This window comes from Phymastichus coffea, unplaced genomic scaffold (genome assembly GCF_024137745.1).
Source record: "Phymastichus coffea isolate CEN01 unplaced genomic scaffold, Cenicafe_Pcof_1.1 PCOF00029, whole genome shotgun sequence".
Lineage (NCBI taxonomy): Eukaryota > Metazoa > Arthropoda > Insecta > Hymenoptera > Eulophidae > Phymastichus > Phymastichus coffea.
In genome coordinates this window covers 480,667-504,014 of record NW_026706840.1, presented here as the reverse complement: position 1 = coordinate 504,014, position 23,348 = coordinate 480,667, and the positions used below count along the sequence as shown (strand labels likewise).

General features: G+C 40.1%; 1 protein-coding gene across 3 annotated transcripts in view; it reads right to left on the bottom strand.

Annotated features, from left to right (window-relative positions):
- Positions 1-434: 434 nt before the first annotated feature.
- The window catches only part of LOC131662999 (haloacid dehalogenase-like hydrolase domain-containing 5), a 295,769-nt gene continuing 272,855 nt past the window's right edge, over positions 435-23,348 (bottom strand). For 2 of the 3 annotated variants that reach the window (XM_058933055.1, XM_058933054.1), the window contains one exon: positions 435-903. In XM_058933055.1, the coding sequence (XP_058789038.1) occupies positions 591-903 (313 nt within the window). In that variant the 3' untranslated portion in view covers positions 435-590. The remainder of the gene's footprint in view (positions 904-23,348) is intronic. The other variant, XR_009301816.1, reaches the window with a different exon arrangement.

Sequence of the window (23,348 nt, the reverse complement as noted above, 5' to 3'; positions counted from 1 at the left end):
GTCCGAATCTAAAGGATTTGGGATGTCGAAGTAATTTTAATCAATTAGACATTTGAAAATGGCACGCAAATTGTAACATTTTTTCCGAAATATTAATGAATTTCTTGGTCGGAAACGAAGCATTTTACGAAAAAACTTCTTAAAAGATAAATTGTTTAGAATTAGCCAAAGATATACCTAAATTTTTTCGAGAAGTTAGGATAAACTTTTTTTATTTTGCAAATTCTCAATTTTTGATAAATTTAAAAAATCCCTTGAATCATTACGAAACAATTTTAGATATACTCCTAGGCCAATTCTAAACATTTTTGGTGCTTAGTAATTTTTTCCTAAAGTGCTATGTTTCCTACGAATAAATTCACAATCATCATTTTATAATTACTCGATTATAAGATTTTAGAATTTATTTATTTTGACGTCGTTTGTTACAATGATGGCTCATGTAATAGCATATTACGGTTAATCTGAAACGTAACTAGCTTTTATAACAATCGAAGGTGATGGATAAAAATTCATATTTGAACAGTTCATATAATTTTAATAATTATTATAATAACTCGAAGGTTTGATTATAACTAAAATATAATAGATTATTCAAAATTTTCTTTTGTCAAAATAAAATTAATTGCACATGTTACATCAGGCACCGTTAGAGTTGGTACAATTAATGATTCATCAACTGGCAAGAAATTCCTGTGACAATGATTTGGAAAAACTATTGAATTTCGATTATGAACTCCAGTTTCAACCAATACACTAATGCAATTTTTATGGCTATATTCATTAGATTTCTCTCTTATTGGCAATTTCTGATGAATGTTATCAGCTTCACTAAATGTATCAAGCTCCATTAAGTATCTATTATAAAGATTCGCACCATAAATATCTGTGTTAACGTTATCACTGAAATGAAATATAAAAATATAAAACAACTTTAATATATTTTTTTAAATAAATTACATAATTACATGCATATATGTATCCATATTATGAATTTTTTAATTAATTTTATATTAAGAACCAGTGTTTTTTGTGTAATTACATGTTTCTTGTACATTCAGGGTAAATTCTGTGCAAATGCAAAATTTTGAAACATATAAAGATTTATCTACAATAAAATTGAATTACCTTAAATATTCCTACTGTGAAAGTTTCATATATCGATTATAAATGACAATTATGACTGTTAGTGTATTTGTTAACAGGAAAGAAGACCTCAATATCGAGATCTGGAAGTAGTGCCACAAAGTGACGTCTAGCTACTTTTATGCATTATTTACTAATTTTTATGCATTTATTTACTAACTTCTGCTCTATGTATTGTAACGGGGGAGGTTATCTAAAAAAATGGGAAATTTATTTAATAACAAACTCCCACGGTGCAGAGTTAACCGCCGCTCCGTTAAACACGTATGATTGTACGTATATTCGCCTTTACGTCTGATGATTTCGCTTAATTGTCTATCTTAGTTCTATCGAACGGAGTTGAACTCACCTTAAGTCACGTGCCTTGTGACACTCGATGAATCTTAGGTGTGGGCGACTTTACGCCTAATCCACTTAATTCCCTAGACGTAATCGGATTAAAACCTAAGTCTTTTACAAATTGCTTAAGCTACTGGGAAAATTAAATGACGTAATCGGCGAATAGATTTGACTAACTTTAATTAATAAAAATAATGACAGTCTTTGTTGGGCCAAATAACTAACGCACGCGAATAGGATTTTACAATGAATATTATTCGGTGAGAGAGAGAGAGAAAGAAGATTCAAATTTTACCGCGAACTAACGCTCGGCGCGAATACAAAAAAATCGCTATTACGATTGACAAACACCGAATGTATTTTGTCACGCAATAATGAAGGGAGGTGCACCTCCCTGCGGTGCAATTACGGTGATCAGCCGTAATTGTTGATGATGAATAATCAACTGCCGCTGCCCTCCTAATTATCAGCTGCGCTGCCTCGCTCTCCTATCAGCTTTAACTTTGCTTCTGCCAATCTGCTGTTGCTTGCTGCAATAACTTAGTTGCACCCACGCACGTAAAGTTTGTCCTAGAAAAACTTATCAATAGGCGAACACAATGCAAAATAAAAATCGGCGGTATCGACACGCAAACAGCTGAGGCGTAACTGCTTATTCAAAAGATCGCGCGCCCCCTCTCTCTCTTAATTGTTCGAGCTTACGCGCGAGAAGCAGAATCGCGAACGGATCGATTTATTGAATCGACTACCGTTGCAGTATTTTATCAGTAAAATATTTGATATGTAAAATATAACAGAAGCGATTTTTCATATTAATTAGTTGGTCTTTGAACAGAACTGTTGTTATTTAGGAGTAAAAATGTCGCTGTATGAATAGTTTTGCTTATAAACACCTGTAGTCCAAGCATTCTATCAAAAAAATTTAAAAAAATATTGCCTGAAAACAAAAAATGGATTTGTATAGTAGATGCAAAAATAATAAGTTTCTTTTTCATACCACTTCAAGTCGGACAGCGAACCTTTGCGAAAAAAATTTGCAAAGCTGCGAAAATTGATTTTTTGAAAATATCTTCAAAACTATTATTGCGATTTGAAAACATTGAATGGAAAATTATAGGCATTAAAAAAACCTATGGATTAATATATTCACCTATTCACAAATTGTTAATTTTCGCGATATATTTAAAATCTTTGAAAATACAGTTACTATGGATCTCATAAACTATCAGCACATTTTATTTTATTTGTATATTAAAAGCTCGTATTAATCTAAAAAAATATCCGTAAAATTTGAAAATATTGATTATTTATTTAGATATAGCCAATTTTGAAAAAAAGGCGCTCTCGCAAGACAAAATGTTGCGGGTTTTATATGCATGTACAGTGATGATTATCGACTACTTTCCTCTATTAAGAGTTAAATTATAATAATTATGAAAAATTATTGTGAATTTATTTATTCAAACTATTAAAAAGTTATTGCAAGAATTTTTACTTTTTTTTTCGACGTGTTATTTCTTAATAACGTTTTCAAAATTTATTTTGCTTAATTTTTTTTTAATTTAATATTATTTATAACTTTTTACATATTTCCAAAAAAAAATTAGTTGTTACGATCATCTTTGAATTTTACAACTTCATAGCACCATTTTTTATCATTATACCGAATGGAAAATGAACACCAAAACTTATATTTTGATTAATAAATACCCTGATGCATTTTGTTTATTTTTAATACTGCCGATTGCTCGATTAATCAAGCGCACTACATATGACTATGCGGCCGTAGGCGCTGGCAATTAGAGCTCGAAAACTCTAATTCGTACTCCAAATTTACGAGAGGGGGTTAATAAGTTGTGACGGTAAACGTCAAATTAGCGCTGATAATCTAATTTAATTGCTGCCTGTGAGGGCAGCACCTGCCGGGGGGACGAAATACGTAACGAAGGAATTCGGCACGCGAGCAGACGGAATGCGCGCGATAGAATTCGAACCAGTGAAGCATTGACCGTTGGTGTGTCCGCCCGCTTTCGCTATTACCGCCGCCGATTCACGTGCCCTTGACCACCATACGCTGAGACAGTGATATCCAGCTGAGAGCCAGTTATCCAGGACTGTAGCCGCCAAGGAGCCATCCAGCTACCAGCTTGAGGCCAAGCCGAGTGTGTGTGTGTGAGGTTTCGCCATCGAGGGCGAAACCATTCCGTGCGCGCATTCGCGACCCGCGAACTAAACATTAAAAACTGTTCCGTGCTGTGCGATTTGTCACTGTGTTCTCCGATCGCCTGCAAATATAAGGTAAGCTGGCCAGCTTAATCACGCGCGACGACGCCGCGCCACCGTCGAGACCCCTAGCGGGACCCATCCCCATGAAGGCCCCGACGGCATCCGTGGGCACCCAGACAGAAGAGGGTGCCCCAGACGCGACCTGGCGCCCCAGGTTCCCTAGCCAGACGCCCCCGTCTGGCAAAAGGACCTGGGAGGAGATAGTTGAGGGGTTGAGGGAAGTCGAGCGAGGCTGAACAACCCTCAACGCCCTCCAATGGGCTGTGTACGCCGAGTACGACGCGTACACAGCTGCGGGGCACTACCCAGATGACCTGGATCATTGGGAGAAGGTGGTGTCCCGCCGTCGCCAGTTCGCGTCGGCGCTTAGGGAGGTCCTACAGCGCCACCGCCAGGCCATCGAGGGCCCGGCGAGTGGCAATCACACGAGCCTCCCTCAGCCTCCGATCGCCGGAGCCAGGACAACGGCTCCGGAAGCCAGGTCGCGGATCACGTCGCACCAGGTCCCGCAAACGTGCGGAGTAAACCTGGTGGTGAATGTGGACGGGAGCCAGGGCGGTCAAGCAACTGGGCCCATCCACATCAATGTGGTTTTAGGCCCTGCGTGTGAGGACCCCACGGTTGAAAGACCGTTGTGGTACGCCCCGAACCGTAGAAACGGGTTGCCTCTGACCCCGAGAGAACGATGTCTCCCACGGGGCACCCTTTCCCGCGCTCAGTGGGAAGAGTGCAACGTGTGCCACTACCCCGGGGTGACCCGCACGGACCGCTGCCCACGCGTGCGACAACACGCCGACCTGGTCCAAGAGAGGCTGGGGTGGGAGGCGCGCGGCCGACCCCCGTTGGATGACCAAGGTCAGGAACTGCCACCGAGACCAGCTAGGTGATGATTCCCTGCCCCCGTGGGCAGGGCCACCGATATATCGCCCTGCTGTACAATAAAGTACAAATTTAACATCACTTGGACTATAACTCTTTATTATCCTTTCCATTCTCCTCCTCGGAAGGGGCAGCGCTAATGGAATTATCGTCGAGGACCCTGTAGGCCCAGACTGGAAGGGGGCTGTGACGGTAAACGTCAAATTAGCGCTGATAATCTAATTTAATTGCTGCCTGTGAGAGCAGCACCTGGGGGGACGAAACACGTAACGAAGGAATTCGGCACGCGAGCAGACGGAATGCGCGCGATAGAATTCGAACCAGTGAAGCATTGACCGTTGTTGTGTCCGCCCGCTTTCGCTATTACCGCCGCCGATTCACGTGCCCTTGACCACCATACGCTGAGACAGTGATATCCAGCTGAGAGCCAGTTATCCAGGACTGTAGCCGCCAAGGAGCCATCCAGCTACCAGCTTGAGGCCAAGCCGAGTGTGTGTGTGTGAGGTTTCGCCATCGAGGGCGAAACCATTCCGTGCGCGCATTCGCGACCCGCGAACTAAACATTAAAAACTGTTCCGTGCTGTGCGATTTGTCGCTCTGTTCTCCGATCGCCTGCAAATATAAGGTAAGCTGGCCAGCTTAATTTCGCGATCGCGATTGCGTGATTAATAATCAATTTCTAATTTTCGATGCGTGCATGTAACGGCTCTAATAACAAAGAGCAGCGAGCGTACCGGCAAAGCGTGTTGTCGATGAGCGAGCGTCAACGTAAACAAACGCGCGGGCCGACCTTCTGTAGATTATAAGGAATAATAAAAGATCTAGTTCATATTACTAACAAGTGTTTTCTTTTGATTCTCTTATATCTCATAGCTTCCACTCACTTTCCTTCGATAAGAGAACTTACTGGTTGACTGGCGCCTGTCTTTGCATGCTCTCCGATTTACCTATTGAGCATACGATTAACTACGCGCGTCCGTTTAGTGTAATTGCGCGAATAATATAATTAAACGGTCATACCCCGGTACATTCTTTACAAAATCCAAGAGATGGCGCACGTCACGCTTAAATTATGATGTTTATGGCAAGCAATACTACTAACTAGATATCGTACAAAGTTTTAGCTCGATTCATTAAGTCATTTTTTTGTGAGCGTTGTTTGAACAAAAAGTTATTGGTTTATTTAAAAAATGAAAAAAAACAGAGTTTCGAGCGGTGATAAAACATTTTAATTTGAAAAGCCTTACACCAAAAGAAATCACAGTTGAGTTGAACGCCGTTCATGGCAAGTCTGCCCCTGTGTTTAAGACTATTTATAACTGGGTAAATGAATTTAAACGCAGCCGTACAATAACAAAAGATGAACCTCGTTCAGGACGCCCCGTAGAAATGAGTACGCCCGAAATGGTCAACAAAATTTACGATATGGTGTTGAGTGATAGAAGATTAAAATTGCGTGAATTAGTTGAGGCCACAGGGGTATCAAAAGGTACAATCATTTCAATTTTGCATGAAAAATTGGGGATGAAAAAAATATCAGCAAGATGGGTGCCGCGTTTGCTCACTGTTGAAAACAAACGACCCGCGTGGTCACCTCTGAGGCTCTTTTGGCACGCATACGTCATAATCCAGAAGACTTTTGGCGTCGACTCGTAACTGTAGACGAAACATGGGTTCACTACTATACTCCTGAAATAAAAGAACAGTCCAAACAATGGATTACCGCAAGAGAACCAGCCCCAAAGAAGGCAAAGACAGTACAGTTAGCTGGCAAGATTATGGCCACGGTTTTCTGGGATGCGTATGGAATCATCTACATCGACTACTTGGAATAGGGCCAGACGATCACTGGACAATATTATGCGTCATTATTAGGTTAGCTGAAAGAAAAAATCAGAGAAAAACGTCCTCACTTGAACAAAAAAAAGCCTCTTTCTTCAAAACAATGCTCGAGTTCACACGTGTGCAGTTTCGATGGCAAAAATTAACGATTTAAAGTTCGAATTAATTAACCATCTACCATGTGCCTGATTTGGCTCCCAGTGACTTTTTCTTATTTCCTAACCTCAAAAAATGGCTTGCCGGACAACGATTAACGTCGAATCAAGAAGTCATCGTCGAAACAAATGCCTATTTTCAGGGTTTTCAGAAATCATATTTTTCTGATAGCTTAAAAAACTGGAAGGCCGTTTAATAAAATGTATCGACCTTCAAGGAGATCATTTTGAAAAATAAAAAAAATTACATATGCAAAACTTTTTTTTCCGTTTTTTTGTAAAAACTTATTGACCCTCCCTCGTAGTCATTATATTTTCAATTTGATGTATGATAGATTGTTTATCTATTTTTGTTTACCCGCAATTGCCACTAATTATTGTGTAAGCAATTGTTATCAATTACTCATAGCAATCAAATATCTGTGGTAATTATGATATTAATATATTTGACATAGGTGAGTTTCAACAATTATGAGTACATTACGATACAAGTGGGGGAAAGTAGATTCTTGATTCGTGTAGCGTTTACGCGCGAGCGATGCGAGGTACACGAGATGAGAAACTCTTTCCCGAACATGTGCCGTACCGTACTTTTTGATGCGACGTGTAAAAAGTGCGATTTTCAACGTATGTTTTGGGTCGAGCGTGCGGGAAAGGCGCACTTTGCGCACGGAGTATCGAAAAGTATAGTACAATATAAGTGTCTTAATCAATGTATTCTGTCACGCGAGAAGTTAGCGCTACGAGCAGATTACATCGTTTAAAACACACGTATCGTATATTATTTTGTAGCACGTGTGTCTTGAATGCACTAATAGAGTCGATACTAAAAATGAATTCTATAAAAAAATTCAATTTCGTTAAATCAAATTTTTCAAATTCAATAAGAGTACTGTTTTTCAGTATTTTTCGATACTTCGTGCGCAAAGTGCATCTTTCCTACACTCTCGACAGAAAATATACGTTGAAAATCGCACTTTCCACACATCGTATAAGAAAATACGGTACGGCACATGTTCGGGAAAGAGTTTCTCGTTTCCTGTACCTTCCCATCAAGCTACAAATAATTGTTCAAACAATGGACAACAAGAATCAAAATTGTCTCTTTTTTACGCTCTTGACGTTGAATTATATTTACAAGGCGTTGTTAATCAACAAAAAACACATTTATACTCAATAATTGTAGTGTGACAATACAATAAAATAATAATGAATAACTGCACTATTACTTATAAAAAGTAATTAAAGAACTTTCATCATCCTGATAGCTCTGCGAGTATTCAAGGTAAATATTTTTTTACGTGAAATAATTTTTATCAAAATTTTAAAAAATTAATGTAGCTATATCAATTTTATATTGTTGACGTGTCACTAATGTGTTACATTGTTATTGACAGGTTAAGTCAGATAAAAACAATAGTCTTATTAAATGAGTGGTTTTTCTAGTTTGGGCTTCACGGTCTTTCTCTAGACAATATACTGTATCTTCAGATGTAGTCAACGAATAGGGCTAAAATTTGATTTCATGTTTTAAATCCTTAAAAAAAGGTAAAGAAACTTTCCAGAAGTTGAAATTTCAGAAAATTTCAACTTCTGAAGGTTTTTTTTTACTGTCTTTTAAGGTGGCTTTGTACTGGTTATTCTATTTTTTTTATATTTATAGATATCAACTTGAAATTTCCACAGTATAAAAAAGGAAACTTTTTGCCACCAGGCCTAATTTTTTATGATTTTTTAACGGATTTTATAATAATATTAAACTGAATAATGATCATTTTTTTTATATAATTTCAAAATGTGCCATGCGTCTGAGTTTTTGATAAAAACGTTCTGCGAAAGCTCAGCCTATTCCTCAAACTATATCAACCAAAACTTGCTTCATGAGGAAATTCTAACAACCATTCAAGTCAATCCACGGACCAAAATATAAAATTTTATTATAATTCCAGTCAAAAAATCAATATTTCATGGTTTTATGTTCGCAGTTGGACTTTTACAATTATGGGAATTAATAAATCACTTCTTGGAGAAGTAAGGATTGTAGGAGAGATATCAAAGAAACTAACAAGTTTTCCGGTAGCTCATAAACATTTGATCCGTGACGCATGGAACATTTTGAAGGCAAAAGAAACACACACGTACGATTGACCAACGTGAAACTAACAAGTTTTCCGGTACCTCATAAACATTTGATCCGTGACGCATGGAACATTTTGGAGGCAAAAGAAACACACACGTACGATTGCCCCGGGGAATAACAGGAACATCGGCAATAGGACGCAATGTTAACGCGTGAGCCGAGCGGCGGCCATGTTGCGACGCGCTTGAGCTAGACCTATAGAGGGGCATGTGAGTGCGAACGAGACAACTGATAGGAGAGTGACCTAGATCGAGAGAGAGGCAACCGAGCATATGAGTACGAGCAAGACAACTGATAGGAGAGTGACCTAGACCGAGAGAGGGGCAACCGAGCGCATGAGTGCGAATGAGATGACCGATAGGAGAGCGATCGGGCGCGAATGGAAGAATAGCGTAGAGTGTGCGTATAAGCTAGACAGACAATACCGATATTCATGTAGGGGCGATCGGTAGGGCTAACGAGCGTATGCGCGCAAAGGATAGACGATAACGACGCTAAACTGACCAACGCGCGCGACTAGACCAACCAATGACGAGTAGGATAGGGGTAGATTGACGAATAAAGTAAAACCGACGCTATCTAACCAACTAATAGGGAAATTAGGCGCCAAGATTCGACCAGTAGTAAAATTGCGTGGGCTAGAATACTACGCTGATAATCGGCTTAACAACAATCTTATCAACCTCTAATAATGCAATGGCAGTGCCATCAACCCCTAATAACCTCCTAATAACCGCATTAATAAGAACTATGCTATGAACTCCCTAATAGTGCGATGGCAATCCTATCAACCCCTTAATAGTGCAAAGGCAAACGTTGCTCCTTTCGATCAAGCGGGATTTTCACAACAGGATAGTTGTGAGTCCGGTTTCCGTTGATCATACGCACTTCTTTTCAACAGTTCTTTTCAGGATAGTTGAGAATTCTGCTTTGGTCCACCTTACGCGCATCTTTTCAACAGTCCTTTTCAGAATAGTTGAAAGGTTCGGCGTATTTCTTGCAATCGAGCGGCATTTTATCGACAGTCCCTTTCAGGATAGTTGAGAATCCCAGTTGAAGTTTCTAGTAATCTTCATCGTCCTCGTATTCCTGAGATCTATTTTATAATGTCTCCCCGGAGTTGCGTGAACGATCCTTACAAGTTCTGCAACGTATGTGGACTTTATGCTACTAAAAACTAAAGGAGAAACATTACGCCTTCAATCGAAACTGCTTACAAAATCTATTTCGGCTATTTTATCGTTAATGTAGACAAATCTTGGGTGCCAAACACAATTTGTGTAAGTTGCCATACAATATTAAGTCGTTGGAATAAAGACGACTCTTCGCAAAAATTGCCTTTTAGTTCTCCGATGATCTGGCGTGAGCCACGTGATCATAATGACTGTCACTTTTGTTTTATTGACCTAAAAGGTTTCAACAGTAAGAATAAATCTGCAATTTTGTATCCTAATGTCTCATCTGTTACTAAACCAGTTTTACGGGGGACTCTTGTTTGTGAGAAATCATCACCCCTTAAGGAAGCAGAATGTTTACCTACTACTTCCAGAAGCCCAGACGAAATAAATGATATCGAGGTGGATGACGAAGATACACAGTTAGATGATAGTGCACATTTCGATACAACCAAAAGTCCTCAATTTTTACACAGGCTCTTCTAAATAATTTGGTTAAAGATTTGGATCTGCCAAAAAATTGTTAGGTTCTAGATTGAAAGAAATGAATCTGTTGGCTCCAAAAACAACTTTTTCTTGGTACAGAAACAGAGAGCAAAAATATATCAGATATTTCGCAGAGAAAGATGGATTGACTTACTGTCATGACGTGACTGGCTTAATGACAAAATTAGGCTTGATATACGTCGCTACTGAATGGCATCTCTTCATCGATTCTTCTAAAAGAAGTTTAAGAGAATATGCAGATAGTTCTTAAGAAAATTAAATATGAAGATTATAAATGGCTCATATGTGGTGATTTGAAAGTAATAACTATACTTCTTGGACAGCAGTCGGGGTATACCAAATACCCATGTTACATTTGTTTGTGGGATAGTAGAGCTACTACACGTCATTGGGAAGAATCTAAGTGGCCACTTCGCACGTCTCTGAAGCCAGGATCACACAATTTTCTCAAAAAACCCTTGTGTGATCCAAAAAAAAATACTTTTACCTCCCCTCCACATAAAATTAGGATTAATTAAGCAATTCATCAAAGCCCTTGATCAGAATGGAAAATGCGTCCACTACTTATTGGATAAATTCCCAGGATTATCTAATGCAAAAATAAAGGAAGGTATTTTCACAGGTTCGAATATAAGAAAGATGATGAAATCGGCTGATTTTCAACAAACGATGACAAGAAAAGAGAAGGCTGCATGGGTGAATTTTGCAGCGGTGGTAGAAGAATTTTTGGGAAATAGAAAAGTAGAAAATTATCACGTAGTCGTTCAAAATATGCTTACCAGTTTCAAAGAGTTGGGTTGTAACATGAATTTAAAAGTACACTTCCTGAATTCTCATTTAGATTCTTTTCCTGAGAATCTTGGAGCCCTAAGTGAGGAGCAAGGAGAAAGATTCCACCAAGACATCCAAGAGATGGAAAGAAGGTATCATGGTAGATGGAATGTTAATATGTTAGCTGACTACTGCTGGGCTCTTAAACGTGAAGATAATGGTCTACAGCATAAGAGAAAGTCAGGAACCAGATGCCTAGACGAAGAAAGAAAACGATTCCACAAATCAGAAAATTGATAACATTGAAGCATCTGACATAATGTGGTTAATAGCATTGCTATTGGGTAATTAGGGGATTGCTAGCATTCTTATTGCGTTATTAGGGGCTTAGTAGCTTAGTTCATATTCGAGGATTATTAGGGAGGAAGTATATAGAGGGCTATTAGGGGGTTGATAGGATTGCCATTGAGTCATTAGGGGCATTTTAGCATTGCTATTATGCTATTGCGACATCAGGGGGTTATTAGCATAGTTCTTATTAGGGGGTTATTAGATGGTTATTAGGGGGTTGCTAACATTGCCATTCAAATATTAGGGGGTTATTGGTCAGATAAACCTTAAATTCGGGTTCATTGAATGCATTTTTTGGATTTTACCTTGATCTAACCTTGATTTTGAGCCGACCAGGTCAAACGCACCCTAGATTCGAATTCAGCGACCTCAAAAACCTATATAAACAGTACCTGGACCAAGATTAATGGGATATTCTTGATTTGACCTTGATCTGAATTTGACCCCTGAGCTAATCGGGTCAAATGAATCGTGGATACGGATTCAGCGACCCCATAAACATAAATATAATTGTATTACCTTTTGCACTTTCGTTCACATATGACTTTTTCGTGGGGCTGTCATATTTGTATTGTTGGTACTGTTGTTATGAAATCGTTAAAGTGGTGAACTTCAATTGATGATATCCCCGCGAAAAAAAAACATTTGTTAAATTTGAAAAATGCGTTGGAAAGGGCAGAAGCGGTATTTTGAGATGGTTAGATTCATTTTTAGCAAAAAAATGTTTTGCGGTGTAATATAACTTTTAAAACAGCGAAAATACGTGTTTTTCGCACTTTTAGGTTAGAATATCTTGAAAACGTGACGTGACAGAGCATTTCTGATGCCTGATTCGTGTTCAGCGCATCAAAAACCTTCGGAATATGTTGCTCGTGTTCGTGCGATATAAATCATGTTGACCTGTGTTATCATTTATAGATATATACATATATATTTATATTCGTATGTAGATACATAAATATATTTACGTAAGAGCCATCGTACGCGATACTACATATATTTTGATTTTTCATAATAATTTTCATCTTTTTCTTTTTTTTATTTATTGGTAAATTAAAATGTATCATTCAACGAATTCTTTACAGAAATGATAATCATCGAAAAAGTGTTTGAAACAGAATGATCTTTTACACCAACCACACCGTATTATAGCAACATTTTTATATGCTTCTATTTCGCAATGTATATTGCAAGAATCTCCAAAACTAAAATCAACAGGGTTATCTGTTTTAGCTGGTTTTTCAGCAATGTAGCCGCTTTTATACCAAGCGAATTTAAAAAAATTTGGATATCTTGGTGAAGAAAGCTGGTTATGGACAAGAGACTGCATTTTTATGATGTTATTTCTTAAATGTAGATTCATTTCATAGTCTATCAAAATTACTTGATCTGATAAACGTCAAACGAAGTTTTTCCAGATACGAAATCCATAAACATCGAGTGGTTGGATGTTCCCTGTCGTTCCTGTGGGAATTTTTTTTATATTAACAATTTTGTTTGTCGGCATCGTTTCCCTTACAGCTTTATCGCAATGTCCATTCCAAAAGTCGAGTAAAAGTACAGATTGAGGTCCAACATTTGGGTAAAAAAATTCTTTCAACCAAATTTTAAAATGATCTAAAATAAAAAATGTCAAAATTTGTTTATGTCATTGCATTATAATAAACAACAATATACTAACTTGTCGTTAATTTTCCGGATTTAGATGCTTCCACATGCACATTTTCTGGTCTATATAATGAAGATTCCACTATGGGACCGAATTGACCACTTTTTTCTTTGAATACTATAAAAAGTGGTGATAAAAGTTTTCCGGTTACTGATATAGTTGGTTCAATTGTATAACTGTGCGTTATCGATGAAACCGACTGTACCAGACATTGCACCTACTTTTCTTCTTCAACTGCTAATGTTCTTCCCGAGTACATTTCTAATTGGAAACCACTCTGATCTGAATTATAAAAGTTTGCAATGCCGATTTCTGGTATACGAGGGTGGTCTGATAAGTACTAGCCTACAAAAGAAAAACGAAAATTTTGAAAAACTGGCGTTTTATTTTTCAAAATAGTTTCCTTTTAGTTCGATACACTTGGCCCAGCGATGCTCCAACTTCTTTAACCCGTCTGAAAAATACGTTTCCTCGAGGTCTGAAAAGTAGGCTTCCGTCGCAGCGATTACCTCCTCATTCGACTCAAATTTCTGCCCGGCGAGTGACTTTTTCAAGCTTGGAAACAAAAAGAAGTCGCACGGGGCTAAATCTGGAGAATACGGTGGATGGGGTTGGGTTGGGTAGCAGTTCGTAGCCTAATTCGACCAATTTAGCCGGTGGAAAAGCACTTTTTTCTCCGCCAAATGGGGCCGTTTTTTCTGCAATTCGACGTCGAATCGGCCCAATAAATCGGCAGAGTACAGCCCTGTGACCGTTTTGCCCCTCTCCAGGTAGTCGATGTAGATCACACCTTGTGAATCCCAGAAAACGGTGGCCATCACCTTTCCGGCCGATGGGGCAGTCTTCGCCTTCTTCGGAGCACTTTCGCCGGGTAAAGTCCACTGTTTCGACTGTTCCTTGGTCTCTGGTGTATACCAGGGGATCCATGTTTTGTCGACTGTCACGAAACGACGCAGAAACTCCTTCGGATTGCGCTTAAACAGCGTCAGACATTGCTCTGAAGTTATGTCACGGTTGCGCTTGTTGTCCGGAGTGAGCAAACGCGGCACCCATCGCGCCGACAGCTTTCTCATGACCAAAATTTCATGCAGGACATGACCCACGCGGTATTTTGAGATGCCTACGATCTTAGCTATCTCGCACACCTTCAATCGTCGATCTGCCAATACGAGATCGTGAATTTTTGTCACGTTATCCTCCGTGGTAGCCGTTTTCGGAGCACCTGGACGTTGCTCTTCAAAAATCGACGTGCGACTACGTTGAAACTCGTTAAACCAATTTTTAATGGCCGCCATCGAAGGAGAAGAGTCACCGTACACAGCATCCAAGCGCTTTTTGATTTCGCTGCGCGATTTCCCTTCCAAAAACAAGAATCAAATCACCGACCGATACTGCTCTTTTTCCATTTTTCAAAAATCAACGGACACAATTGCTTTCACACGCTCTCAAAAATAAACTACAACTCCGATCCGGCTGAAATCTTGACAGTAACCATCGAGAAAGTTGTGCTACGTGATAGAATATTTCTTTTGCGAGAGTGGCGCCATCGGGCGGTGAGGCTAAGTACTTATCGGACCACCCTCGTACATGATTTAACATCAGCTACAAAAGCATCAGCATTAGTTTCTAGTTCTTCTTTTCTAAAAGTTTCTCGGTTGCTGATATGGTTGGCTGAATTGTATAACTATGCGTTGTTGATGAAACCGACTGTACCAGACATTGCACCTGCTTTTCTCCTTCAACTGCTAATGTTCTTCCCGAGTGCATTTCTAATTGGAAACCACTCTGATCTGAATTATAAAAGTTTGCAATGCCGATTTCTGGTATACATGATTTAACATCAGCTACAAAAGCATCAACATTAGTTTGTAGTTCTTCTTTACTTTCTAATGTTTTTTTGGTGATAAATTTATTTATTTTTCTAGATACTATTCTATGAGCTTTTTTAAATTTTAGTAACCAATTTTGAGAAGCCTTAAATCTTATATCTTCATGGCCAACAATTTTTTGAGCTTGCAATGCCCATTTCCGTATATCTCGATCATGCACTGTCGTACCAGCTGCAATAGCGGCTTTTAAATTATCAAACGTGTATTGGCAAATTTGCGCAATTTTTTCTCGGTAAGTTCCATTTTTATTAATTGTTTTCGCCCACATTTAAGTTGACTTATAGATGAAACTTTTTTGAATCTATGTTGTACAGTATTCAGTTTTAAGTTTTTATTTTTTCCGCTCCTCCAAAATTCTATGGCTCTTTGTTTATAATCAAATGTGATTTCTTCATCACATTTGTGCACTGGTTTGTTGGTGCAAAATCAGGATCAGGAAAGTGACGTTGAACTTATTTTAGCATCAGTATCTATATAATCTTCATGAAAATCTAACATCTCTTCAACAATCATATCAATATCATTAAACTCATACACGGCATCTATTAATATTTCTTTCAACTTTTCTGGCAATTTAATTTCTTTGAAATTAATCTCGCTATCTGGTATTTGTAAACTTTGAAAATATGCTAATAATAAATTGACTACGTTCAAAGGATTGATCTTCATGTTTTAATCTAAAACAAAATCAAGATATAAATACTCTTTTATGCAGTTGAATAATTTTACAAAAGACAAAAGAAAACTTAGTCTATAGATAGAATTCGATCATACGTTTTTAATAGTTATATACTATATTTTCGTGTTCGGGAAATTTGTATGTAAATATAGAAATAAGTTTATTTATAAATCCAGCACTATAAAAAAACTTTAACTTTTGAAATACTTGACTTTTCTTCAACTACTATGAATAATGAAATAAGTATTGGATGTTTTATTATCGTAAGGGGCGTAGATTTGATATAACTTATCTTCTTCGAGCCATTGATAAGATAAAATTGTAAATAAGGTAAAGTGTACAGCAAAGTAAAGTACCAACAAAAAGTAAACTAAACCACAAGTGAAAATTGAAAAAAGTAAACAGTTTATAAGTTTAGAAATTGAGTCTATAATAACTATTTATATCTATTAATTGTAACGGGGGGGTACATCTGCAAAATGAGAAATTTATTTAAGAGCAAACTCCCACGATGCAGAGCAAACCGCCGCTCCGTTAACACGTATGTTACTATGAGTATTCGCCTTAACGTCAGCTGACTTAACTTGGCTGTCTTCGATCAAGCAGAGTTGAACTCACCTTAAGTCACGTGCCTTGTGATACTCGATGAGTTTTAAGTGTAATCGACTTTGCTCCTAATCCACTTAATCCCCTAGCTATAATCGGATTCAAACCTAAGCCTTTTTCAATTGTTTAAACTATTAGGAAAAATTATATGACGAAATCGGCGAATAAGTTTAATAGATTTTATTAATAAAAAATCTCTACAGTCTTTGTCGGGCCGAAAGACTGACGCACGCGAATAGGATTTACAATTAAATAACTTTCGGTGAGAAAGAGAGAGAGAGAGAAGATACGAAAATTGGCGCGATCTAACGCTCGGCGCAAATACAAAAAATATCAACGCTAACACGGTTGAACAAAATACTAAATGTATTTTGTCACGCGATAATTAAGGGAGGTGCACCTACCCTGCGGTGCAATTACGGTGATCAGCCGTAATTGTTGAAGCAAATTAAAGGTGCTCCTCAGATCAGAATCAGCTGTGCTGCCTCGATCGTAAATCTGCTGTATAATGGCTGTTCCTTTTACTGCTGCTTCCGTGATGCTGCTACTGTCGCTGCTTCCTCGCTCACCCTTGCACACGTATCCAAAATCCAAGTAAACTTTTTTATTGGCAAATCGGTGAAACACTGTGCTAAACTATTTTGGCGGTACTACTCAAGTAACAGCTGAGGCTTAACTGCTAATTCAAAAGATCGCGCGCCCCCTCTCTCTCTCAATACTTAGAACTAACGCGCGAAAATCAGAATCGCGAACGGTTCGATTAATTGAATCGACTACCGTTGCATAATATAATAAATTATTTGTTATAATTTCTTTTCTCATTGACAAATTTTAAATTATTAAAAAAGAAATAAAACGATATTAAACTTCCACTTTTGAAATTAATAATTTCTAACCGTTATTACTTGTTATTTTCCTTTATTACGAATTAACTTTACGTTTAAAAAATAACAACTATTATTATTACTCTTTTATACACAGCTATATGTAATACAATGCAAATAATATTTTTAAAAAACTGATACTATAACTGTTATTATTAATTTCGAAAAAACAAAATAGTTAATAATTATTTGTAATTTATTTTAGTTTCAAATCTTATATTTATAAGCTGTTATTAATTATTTTTATCTTTTTTGTATTTATAATGAAAAGAAAATAATAATTATTACATAAAATTTGTAATACTTGGGACATGTTGTTATGCAACATGAATGTTATTCAAGCAATACTTTTATTTATCGCTATTTATATAAGATTAGCCCGCATGTGTTTCGGTAAGGGTGGTTTATAAGGGTGGGGGGTTAGATAGGTTAGGGGTAGGTGGATAAGAGGTATGTGATTCAGCTGGGATAACTCGCTTATGGTGTAAAATTCAATTATTTCAAGAAATAACAAACGACTAAAGTTGCTTTTCCCAGGATTAGGTGGGTTTACCTGCATGTGGTTCGGTAAGGGTGGTTTATGGGGGTTTGGTGGGTTAGAGGCAGGTTGGTTAGTTGAGGTAGCTCGCTCATGCATAGGATTAAATTATTTCAAGAAATAACAAACGACTAAACTTGTTTATCCCAGGGTTAGGTGGATTAACCTGCTGATAGTTTGACGGGGGTGATTTCTAGGGGATGAAACACCCCTTAAAAATATTTTTTTTTTAATCCGGAAACACGTCAATTTAATTTTAGTATTTTCTCATTATCAGTGCGATTTTTAATTCACTCGAGCTGATTTACGATATTACACGTCGTAAAACAGTACAAAAAATAGTGTATTTACCTCTATTAAAAAGGGGGTTGCAATCCTTCGGAATAAATGTTATGTCCTTAAAAGCGCCTTTTTATAAGAAATTTTTTAACGTTGAGTTTACTGAAAAATATTCATTTGATGCTGAGAAATATTAAAAAAACTGATTTTAGGGGTTGATTTGCAGGGTGGATTTCACCCCTTAAAAGCCCTTACGAGCCGATAAAAAAAAACACGTATCTAATTTTTTTTCAAGTACTACAACATATCCCAAAATTATTCAAATCGGTGAGGTCGGGTTGGGGTGGTTCCCTTGTAAGTATCTCCACATGCTTAGTACACTCACTAACAATTTCACTGACATTTTTATGGCCACTACTGCTTTTCTTTGATAAGATAACATTATCGTCAATATTTGAATTTATCTTTACTGAATTACGTTCATGTCGTTTGTCAGTTTCATTCAGAGAAAAATTTTCTTGATTGAAAAGCTCAATTTTTCTTTTTGTTGCACTACTGACATTAATAGTTTTTTTCTTCTTTATACGTTTTTTACGATTCTTTTTCCAAAATTTATTTTTTTTACTCGGCCTACCTTTTAAAGGTCGCCACCTTTTGCAGATCGAATCCATTATAAAATGAAATTATTTAGGTATAACTACAATATGTATTGCAAAGAAAGTTGAGGACACATGGTATGAAAATAATAATTACTTGTAAACAGAAAAAGCATAAATACGTCGTATATAGATAGATACTGTTTTCACGTGATTTTATAGTTTGCTTCCCCCATACACGAGAATCTGGAATCCATGTACGTGAATACAAATAGAGAAATAATTTTAATACAATGTATAACGGGGTTTTAGCTCGTGCTCTTTCGGGGCTAAATCAGTTATATAATAAATAGTTGTCGCGGATTAATATTTTAACAAAGCGAAGTGCGCTATCCAAGGCATCCCTGTGCGCCAGTGCGAACAGTGCTTGGGTCCAGCCGCAACAGCTTATCTCCTTCCTTACGTAGAAATTCGGCCCGCGGAGAGTGTCGTGAGCCACAGGTTACTTGGTGAGGGACAACCTAAAGAGTCTCGCGGCGAAGTAGTTATACAACAGGGCAGGTGTAACGGAATAAGTTGCTACGAATTTTGGTAGAAACGAATCTTGTATTTCAGACACTTACGAATACGTACAAGCGCGTGTGGTGGCGAAATGTGAGCGGCAGCGAACAAGGCGACGACGCAACGCAGCGCGCCGATCTTGTCAGCAACCGAGTAAGATCGGACAGCGAATTCGCTTAAAGCGGCTCGAGGCAAGACGCAATGCCGAGCAGAATGACAGAGTGCGTAAGCCGGGCGAAAAACTAAAGCGACAAATGCAGTTAGCAAGCAATAGGAGAGAGAGAGAGAGAGCCTAAGAGAGAGAGAGAGAGAATCGAGTAGGTACTTACAGTAGTTGTCGTCGGTTATTAGAACGGCAGCAACGCACGAACAATAGATCGCGACCACGCTTAATCTTGCCCTACACTCGCGCGGGCGTTCTCGCTTCCCAGCCTTATAGCTAACGGAATCCCTGTCAACATCAGCTATGCGCCTTCGCTTATCGCTGGCGATCTTTGGACTCGTATAATCGCCACCGCGTACTCGCTTACTCCCTCGAGACCTCTCGTAACGCAAAAGAAAAGGATGTTACTATGCTAGCGTCCATACTTGTCTCTGCTCGCATGCCAACTGACTCATTGCGCGCTCTCCTTCTCTCTCTCCTTCGCGATCGCGGTCTCTCCGCGACATCCGCGCTAGGGACTATCGATAGTATAGATCGTAGGACTCGACTCTTACCTTGTTCGCTGACATTTCAACTGCGCTACAAATTACAAATTATTATAATGCATGGTAAAGTATAAATATGATTAATAAACAAACTGGCTGCAGGGAGAGACATAACGAGAATGCGACTCGTTATATGCCCCTCCCCCAGACGCTGGTTACCAGGGAGGGTACCAGCTCGAAACTTGGTCTCTCTCTTTAGGCGTTTCCTTTTTCCAGGGAAAACTCATGCATCCTCAAAAGAAAAGTAAGGCAATTTGTCGTTATAATAAGGATGCGTAATGGGAAGATATGTGGAATGACAAAGAACTCTCTTTCTCCCCTTACAATTATATTCCTTATACAGTAACAAAAAAAAAATTACAATATTTTTTTTTTTGATTGGAGGCGTTGCCTCCTTACTAGGGATTACGCACGCTCGCGTAACAATCTTGGTAATGGTAACGAAATAGGTGAATGAGAACAGGAAGAGCGAAATCACACAAACGCGTTGTCGCTTAAGCGTGTTCACTTATCGCGATCCTCTACGGGCGCGGAGCTCGGCGTCCGTGTAGGCATAAGCCTCAAGCTGTTCCGATAACCATCTCGGATGGATCTGAAAATTGGGGCAGTCGGTAGACCTTGAGACACCGGTGAGGTGGCACAGGTTGCAGAAACGCGTGCCCACCAGGTCTCGTCGTGGCCCGTCCCACTTTCCACACGGCTCCGTGCGGTTGGTGTGCTGTAGAGCAAGGTATCCGGGTGGCCGTCTCGGCCCCTCAGCGAAATCGCTTGGTCTAGACCTTGGTCTGGATGGGTGCGGGGCGATCACCATCGGAGAAGGCGAGCGCGGTCGAGGCGGTGACGTGGAAGCAGTGGACTCCTCATCCCACTGGTGACCGGTCCCTTGGAGTCGGGGTACCCAGTGGTAAGGGTCATTGGCCGAGCGTTCCAGCATCCTCATCTGAGCCCTCAGGTTCTCTATCTCTCGCAGTCTAGCGTCAACCGCCTCCGCCAGCACGCGTTTCTCCTCCTCGACAAGGCGGCGCCTGAGCCAATCGGTTCGTTGGCGAGCGAGGTACGCCTTTAGGTCTAGCTCACGCTGAATTTTATCGGCGTAGTCCCCTGCCAAGCGTTTTCCTTCGGCGCCTGCGGCCTGGATGAATTTCATGGCCTCGCCGAAGGTCGCCGTCTCTTCGGCGTTTGCCACCATCCGGGCCGTGCGAGCGGCCTTGACACGCTGCAGCATTTCCTTCCAGGCGTCTCCCAGCGCTAATGGCCCATAAACCTCGCCTGAGGGTGGCTCGTCCTGATCTCTGAAGTCGCCGGGTGACGTCGCTGAAGCGCTGTCGCTGATGGTCGGCTCCGTCCCTTCCTGTGGAGTAGCGGAGGGCTCCTCCGCTTCCTGCTCTGGTTCCTCGGTATCGGGAGTCTCCACGTCCAGTGGGGCTGTCGCTTGACGTGGTTCTTCAACGCTGGCCGCTTCCGGTTCCTCGGGCTGAGTATCTGCTGGGACCGCCTCATCTTCCATTGAAGCAACGGTAAGCGCTTGGAGCTCCTGGAACTCCTCTTGGCTTTTCACCGCTGAAGCGTCCGATGTAGTGTCCATCTGTAGGAGTCAATATAAGTAAGAAGATGGTTTTTTTTTTCTTATTTGCTGGCATTCAGTCCGGGAATAGTACATAAGCGTAGAAAGGTTAGCAGTAGATTAGTTAGGAGGCAGCTAAAAGCGTAGAAGCAGAGAGGGGGTAGCAACGCAAAGGTTAGTGTTGTCTTGAGCGAAGCCGCCTTGGCGACGGTGGGACCGTCGGTGGAGAAAGTTTCTTTTTCCCCTTTGGTCGGCCACGCCTTCTTTTTGTTAAGGGTTCTGAGCCGGAGGTTAGTTCGCTATCGGCCAACTCCTTTTCATTTTGCTCGTTGCTCTCGTCGCTTTTAGGGATTCGTGCGAACAAATTATCGAGGTCCAAGCCTTCCACGTTAGACTCGCATTCCTCCGTCTCGTCAGTTTTTGGACATTGCTCGTCGTCGTGACAAGGGCGTAAATCGCAAACGGCTACCTTGCCTATGTCAGTACCTTCTTCGGTGCTAAGCTGGTAAGAGTTCATTCCTACGCGGGCCGTAATGACAAAAGGTCCTGCGAATTTCGGGCTTAGTTTTGCAGCGATTTTCATCGCGGCCGAGGAAAGCAGGCGGTTTTTGGCTCATACTTTGTCTCCGACGCGATATTCTACATCCCTTCGCTTGACGTTGTAATATTTTTCTTGGCGGTCTTGCGCCATTCGCGTATTTTCAAGTGCTACTGCGCGAAACTATCCTAGTTTTTCCATCCTCGCGTGCCAATTCTCTATGGCGGTGGCTTCGAGGTTTCGGATCATGTCTCTATCTTCCGCTCTCTTCTTAGAGCGAGGAGGGTCGGGATGCCGTCCGTAATTCAGAAAAGCTGGGCTAGCGCGCGTCGCTTCGTGAATAGCCGTGTTATACGCAAAGGCGAATTCCGTGATGTGAGCATCCCAAGTAGCATGATTCTCTTGGATGAACGCGCTGATCATGGTTTTTATCGTGCGGTTCACTCTCTCGGTTGGGTTGCTCTTCGGCGAGTACGGCGCACACGTGCCGTGGATAACGCCGAACGAGTCCAAGAACTCGTCTACCAATTTGTTTTTGAACGGAGTCCCATTGTCCGATAAAAACTTATCGGGTACTCCAAATCGTAGAAATACCCGCTCCTTCAACTCGCGTCTAATCGCTCTCCCGTTGGCTTTGCGTAGCGGGATACACTCAATCCAGCGAGTGAAGAGGTCGATGAAGATTAATAGATGTTCATAGCCTTGCGCTGACTTAGGAAAAGGGCCCATAGTGTCGCCCGCCACGATTTCCCATGGCCGTGTGAATAGGTGCCGTCCCATCAGTCCTGCTGGAGCAACTTGCTCCACTTTAGTCTGTTGGCAAACGAGGCAGTTACGAACGTAGTGTGCTACATCTCTGTGAATGCCAGGCCAATAGTATTTAAGCGCGGCTCGCTTTTGTGTCTTATAGCGCCCTAGATGTCCTGCGGTAAGACTATCATGACACTCTGATAAGACTTGAGCTCTCTGTTCTCGTGGAAGCACTAGCTTCCAAGCCTCTTCATCTGTACCCATCAAATCGTCGACGATCACGTCTGGTTTATAAATATATAACTTGTCTCCTATATACTTCCAATATGGGTATTTAGTGGGGTCTTCTTGAAGCTTTTGCACCCATTTCAAGTACCACGGGTCCTTGACTCGCGGAGGCGCTTTAAGCGAAGCTAAACAAGCGATAGTAGTTTCTTCGTCCTCTTCGTACATTCGCGACAAGGCGTCTGGAACTACGTTGTATTTTCCTCTTCTA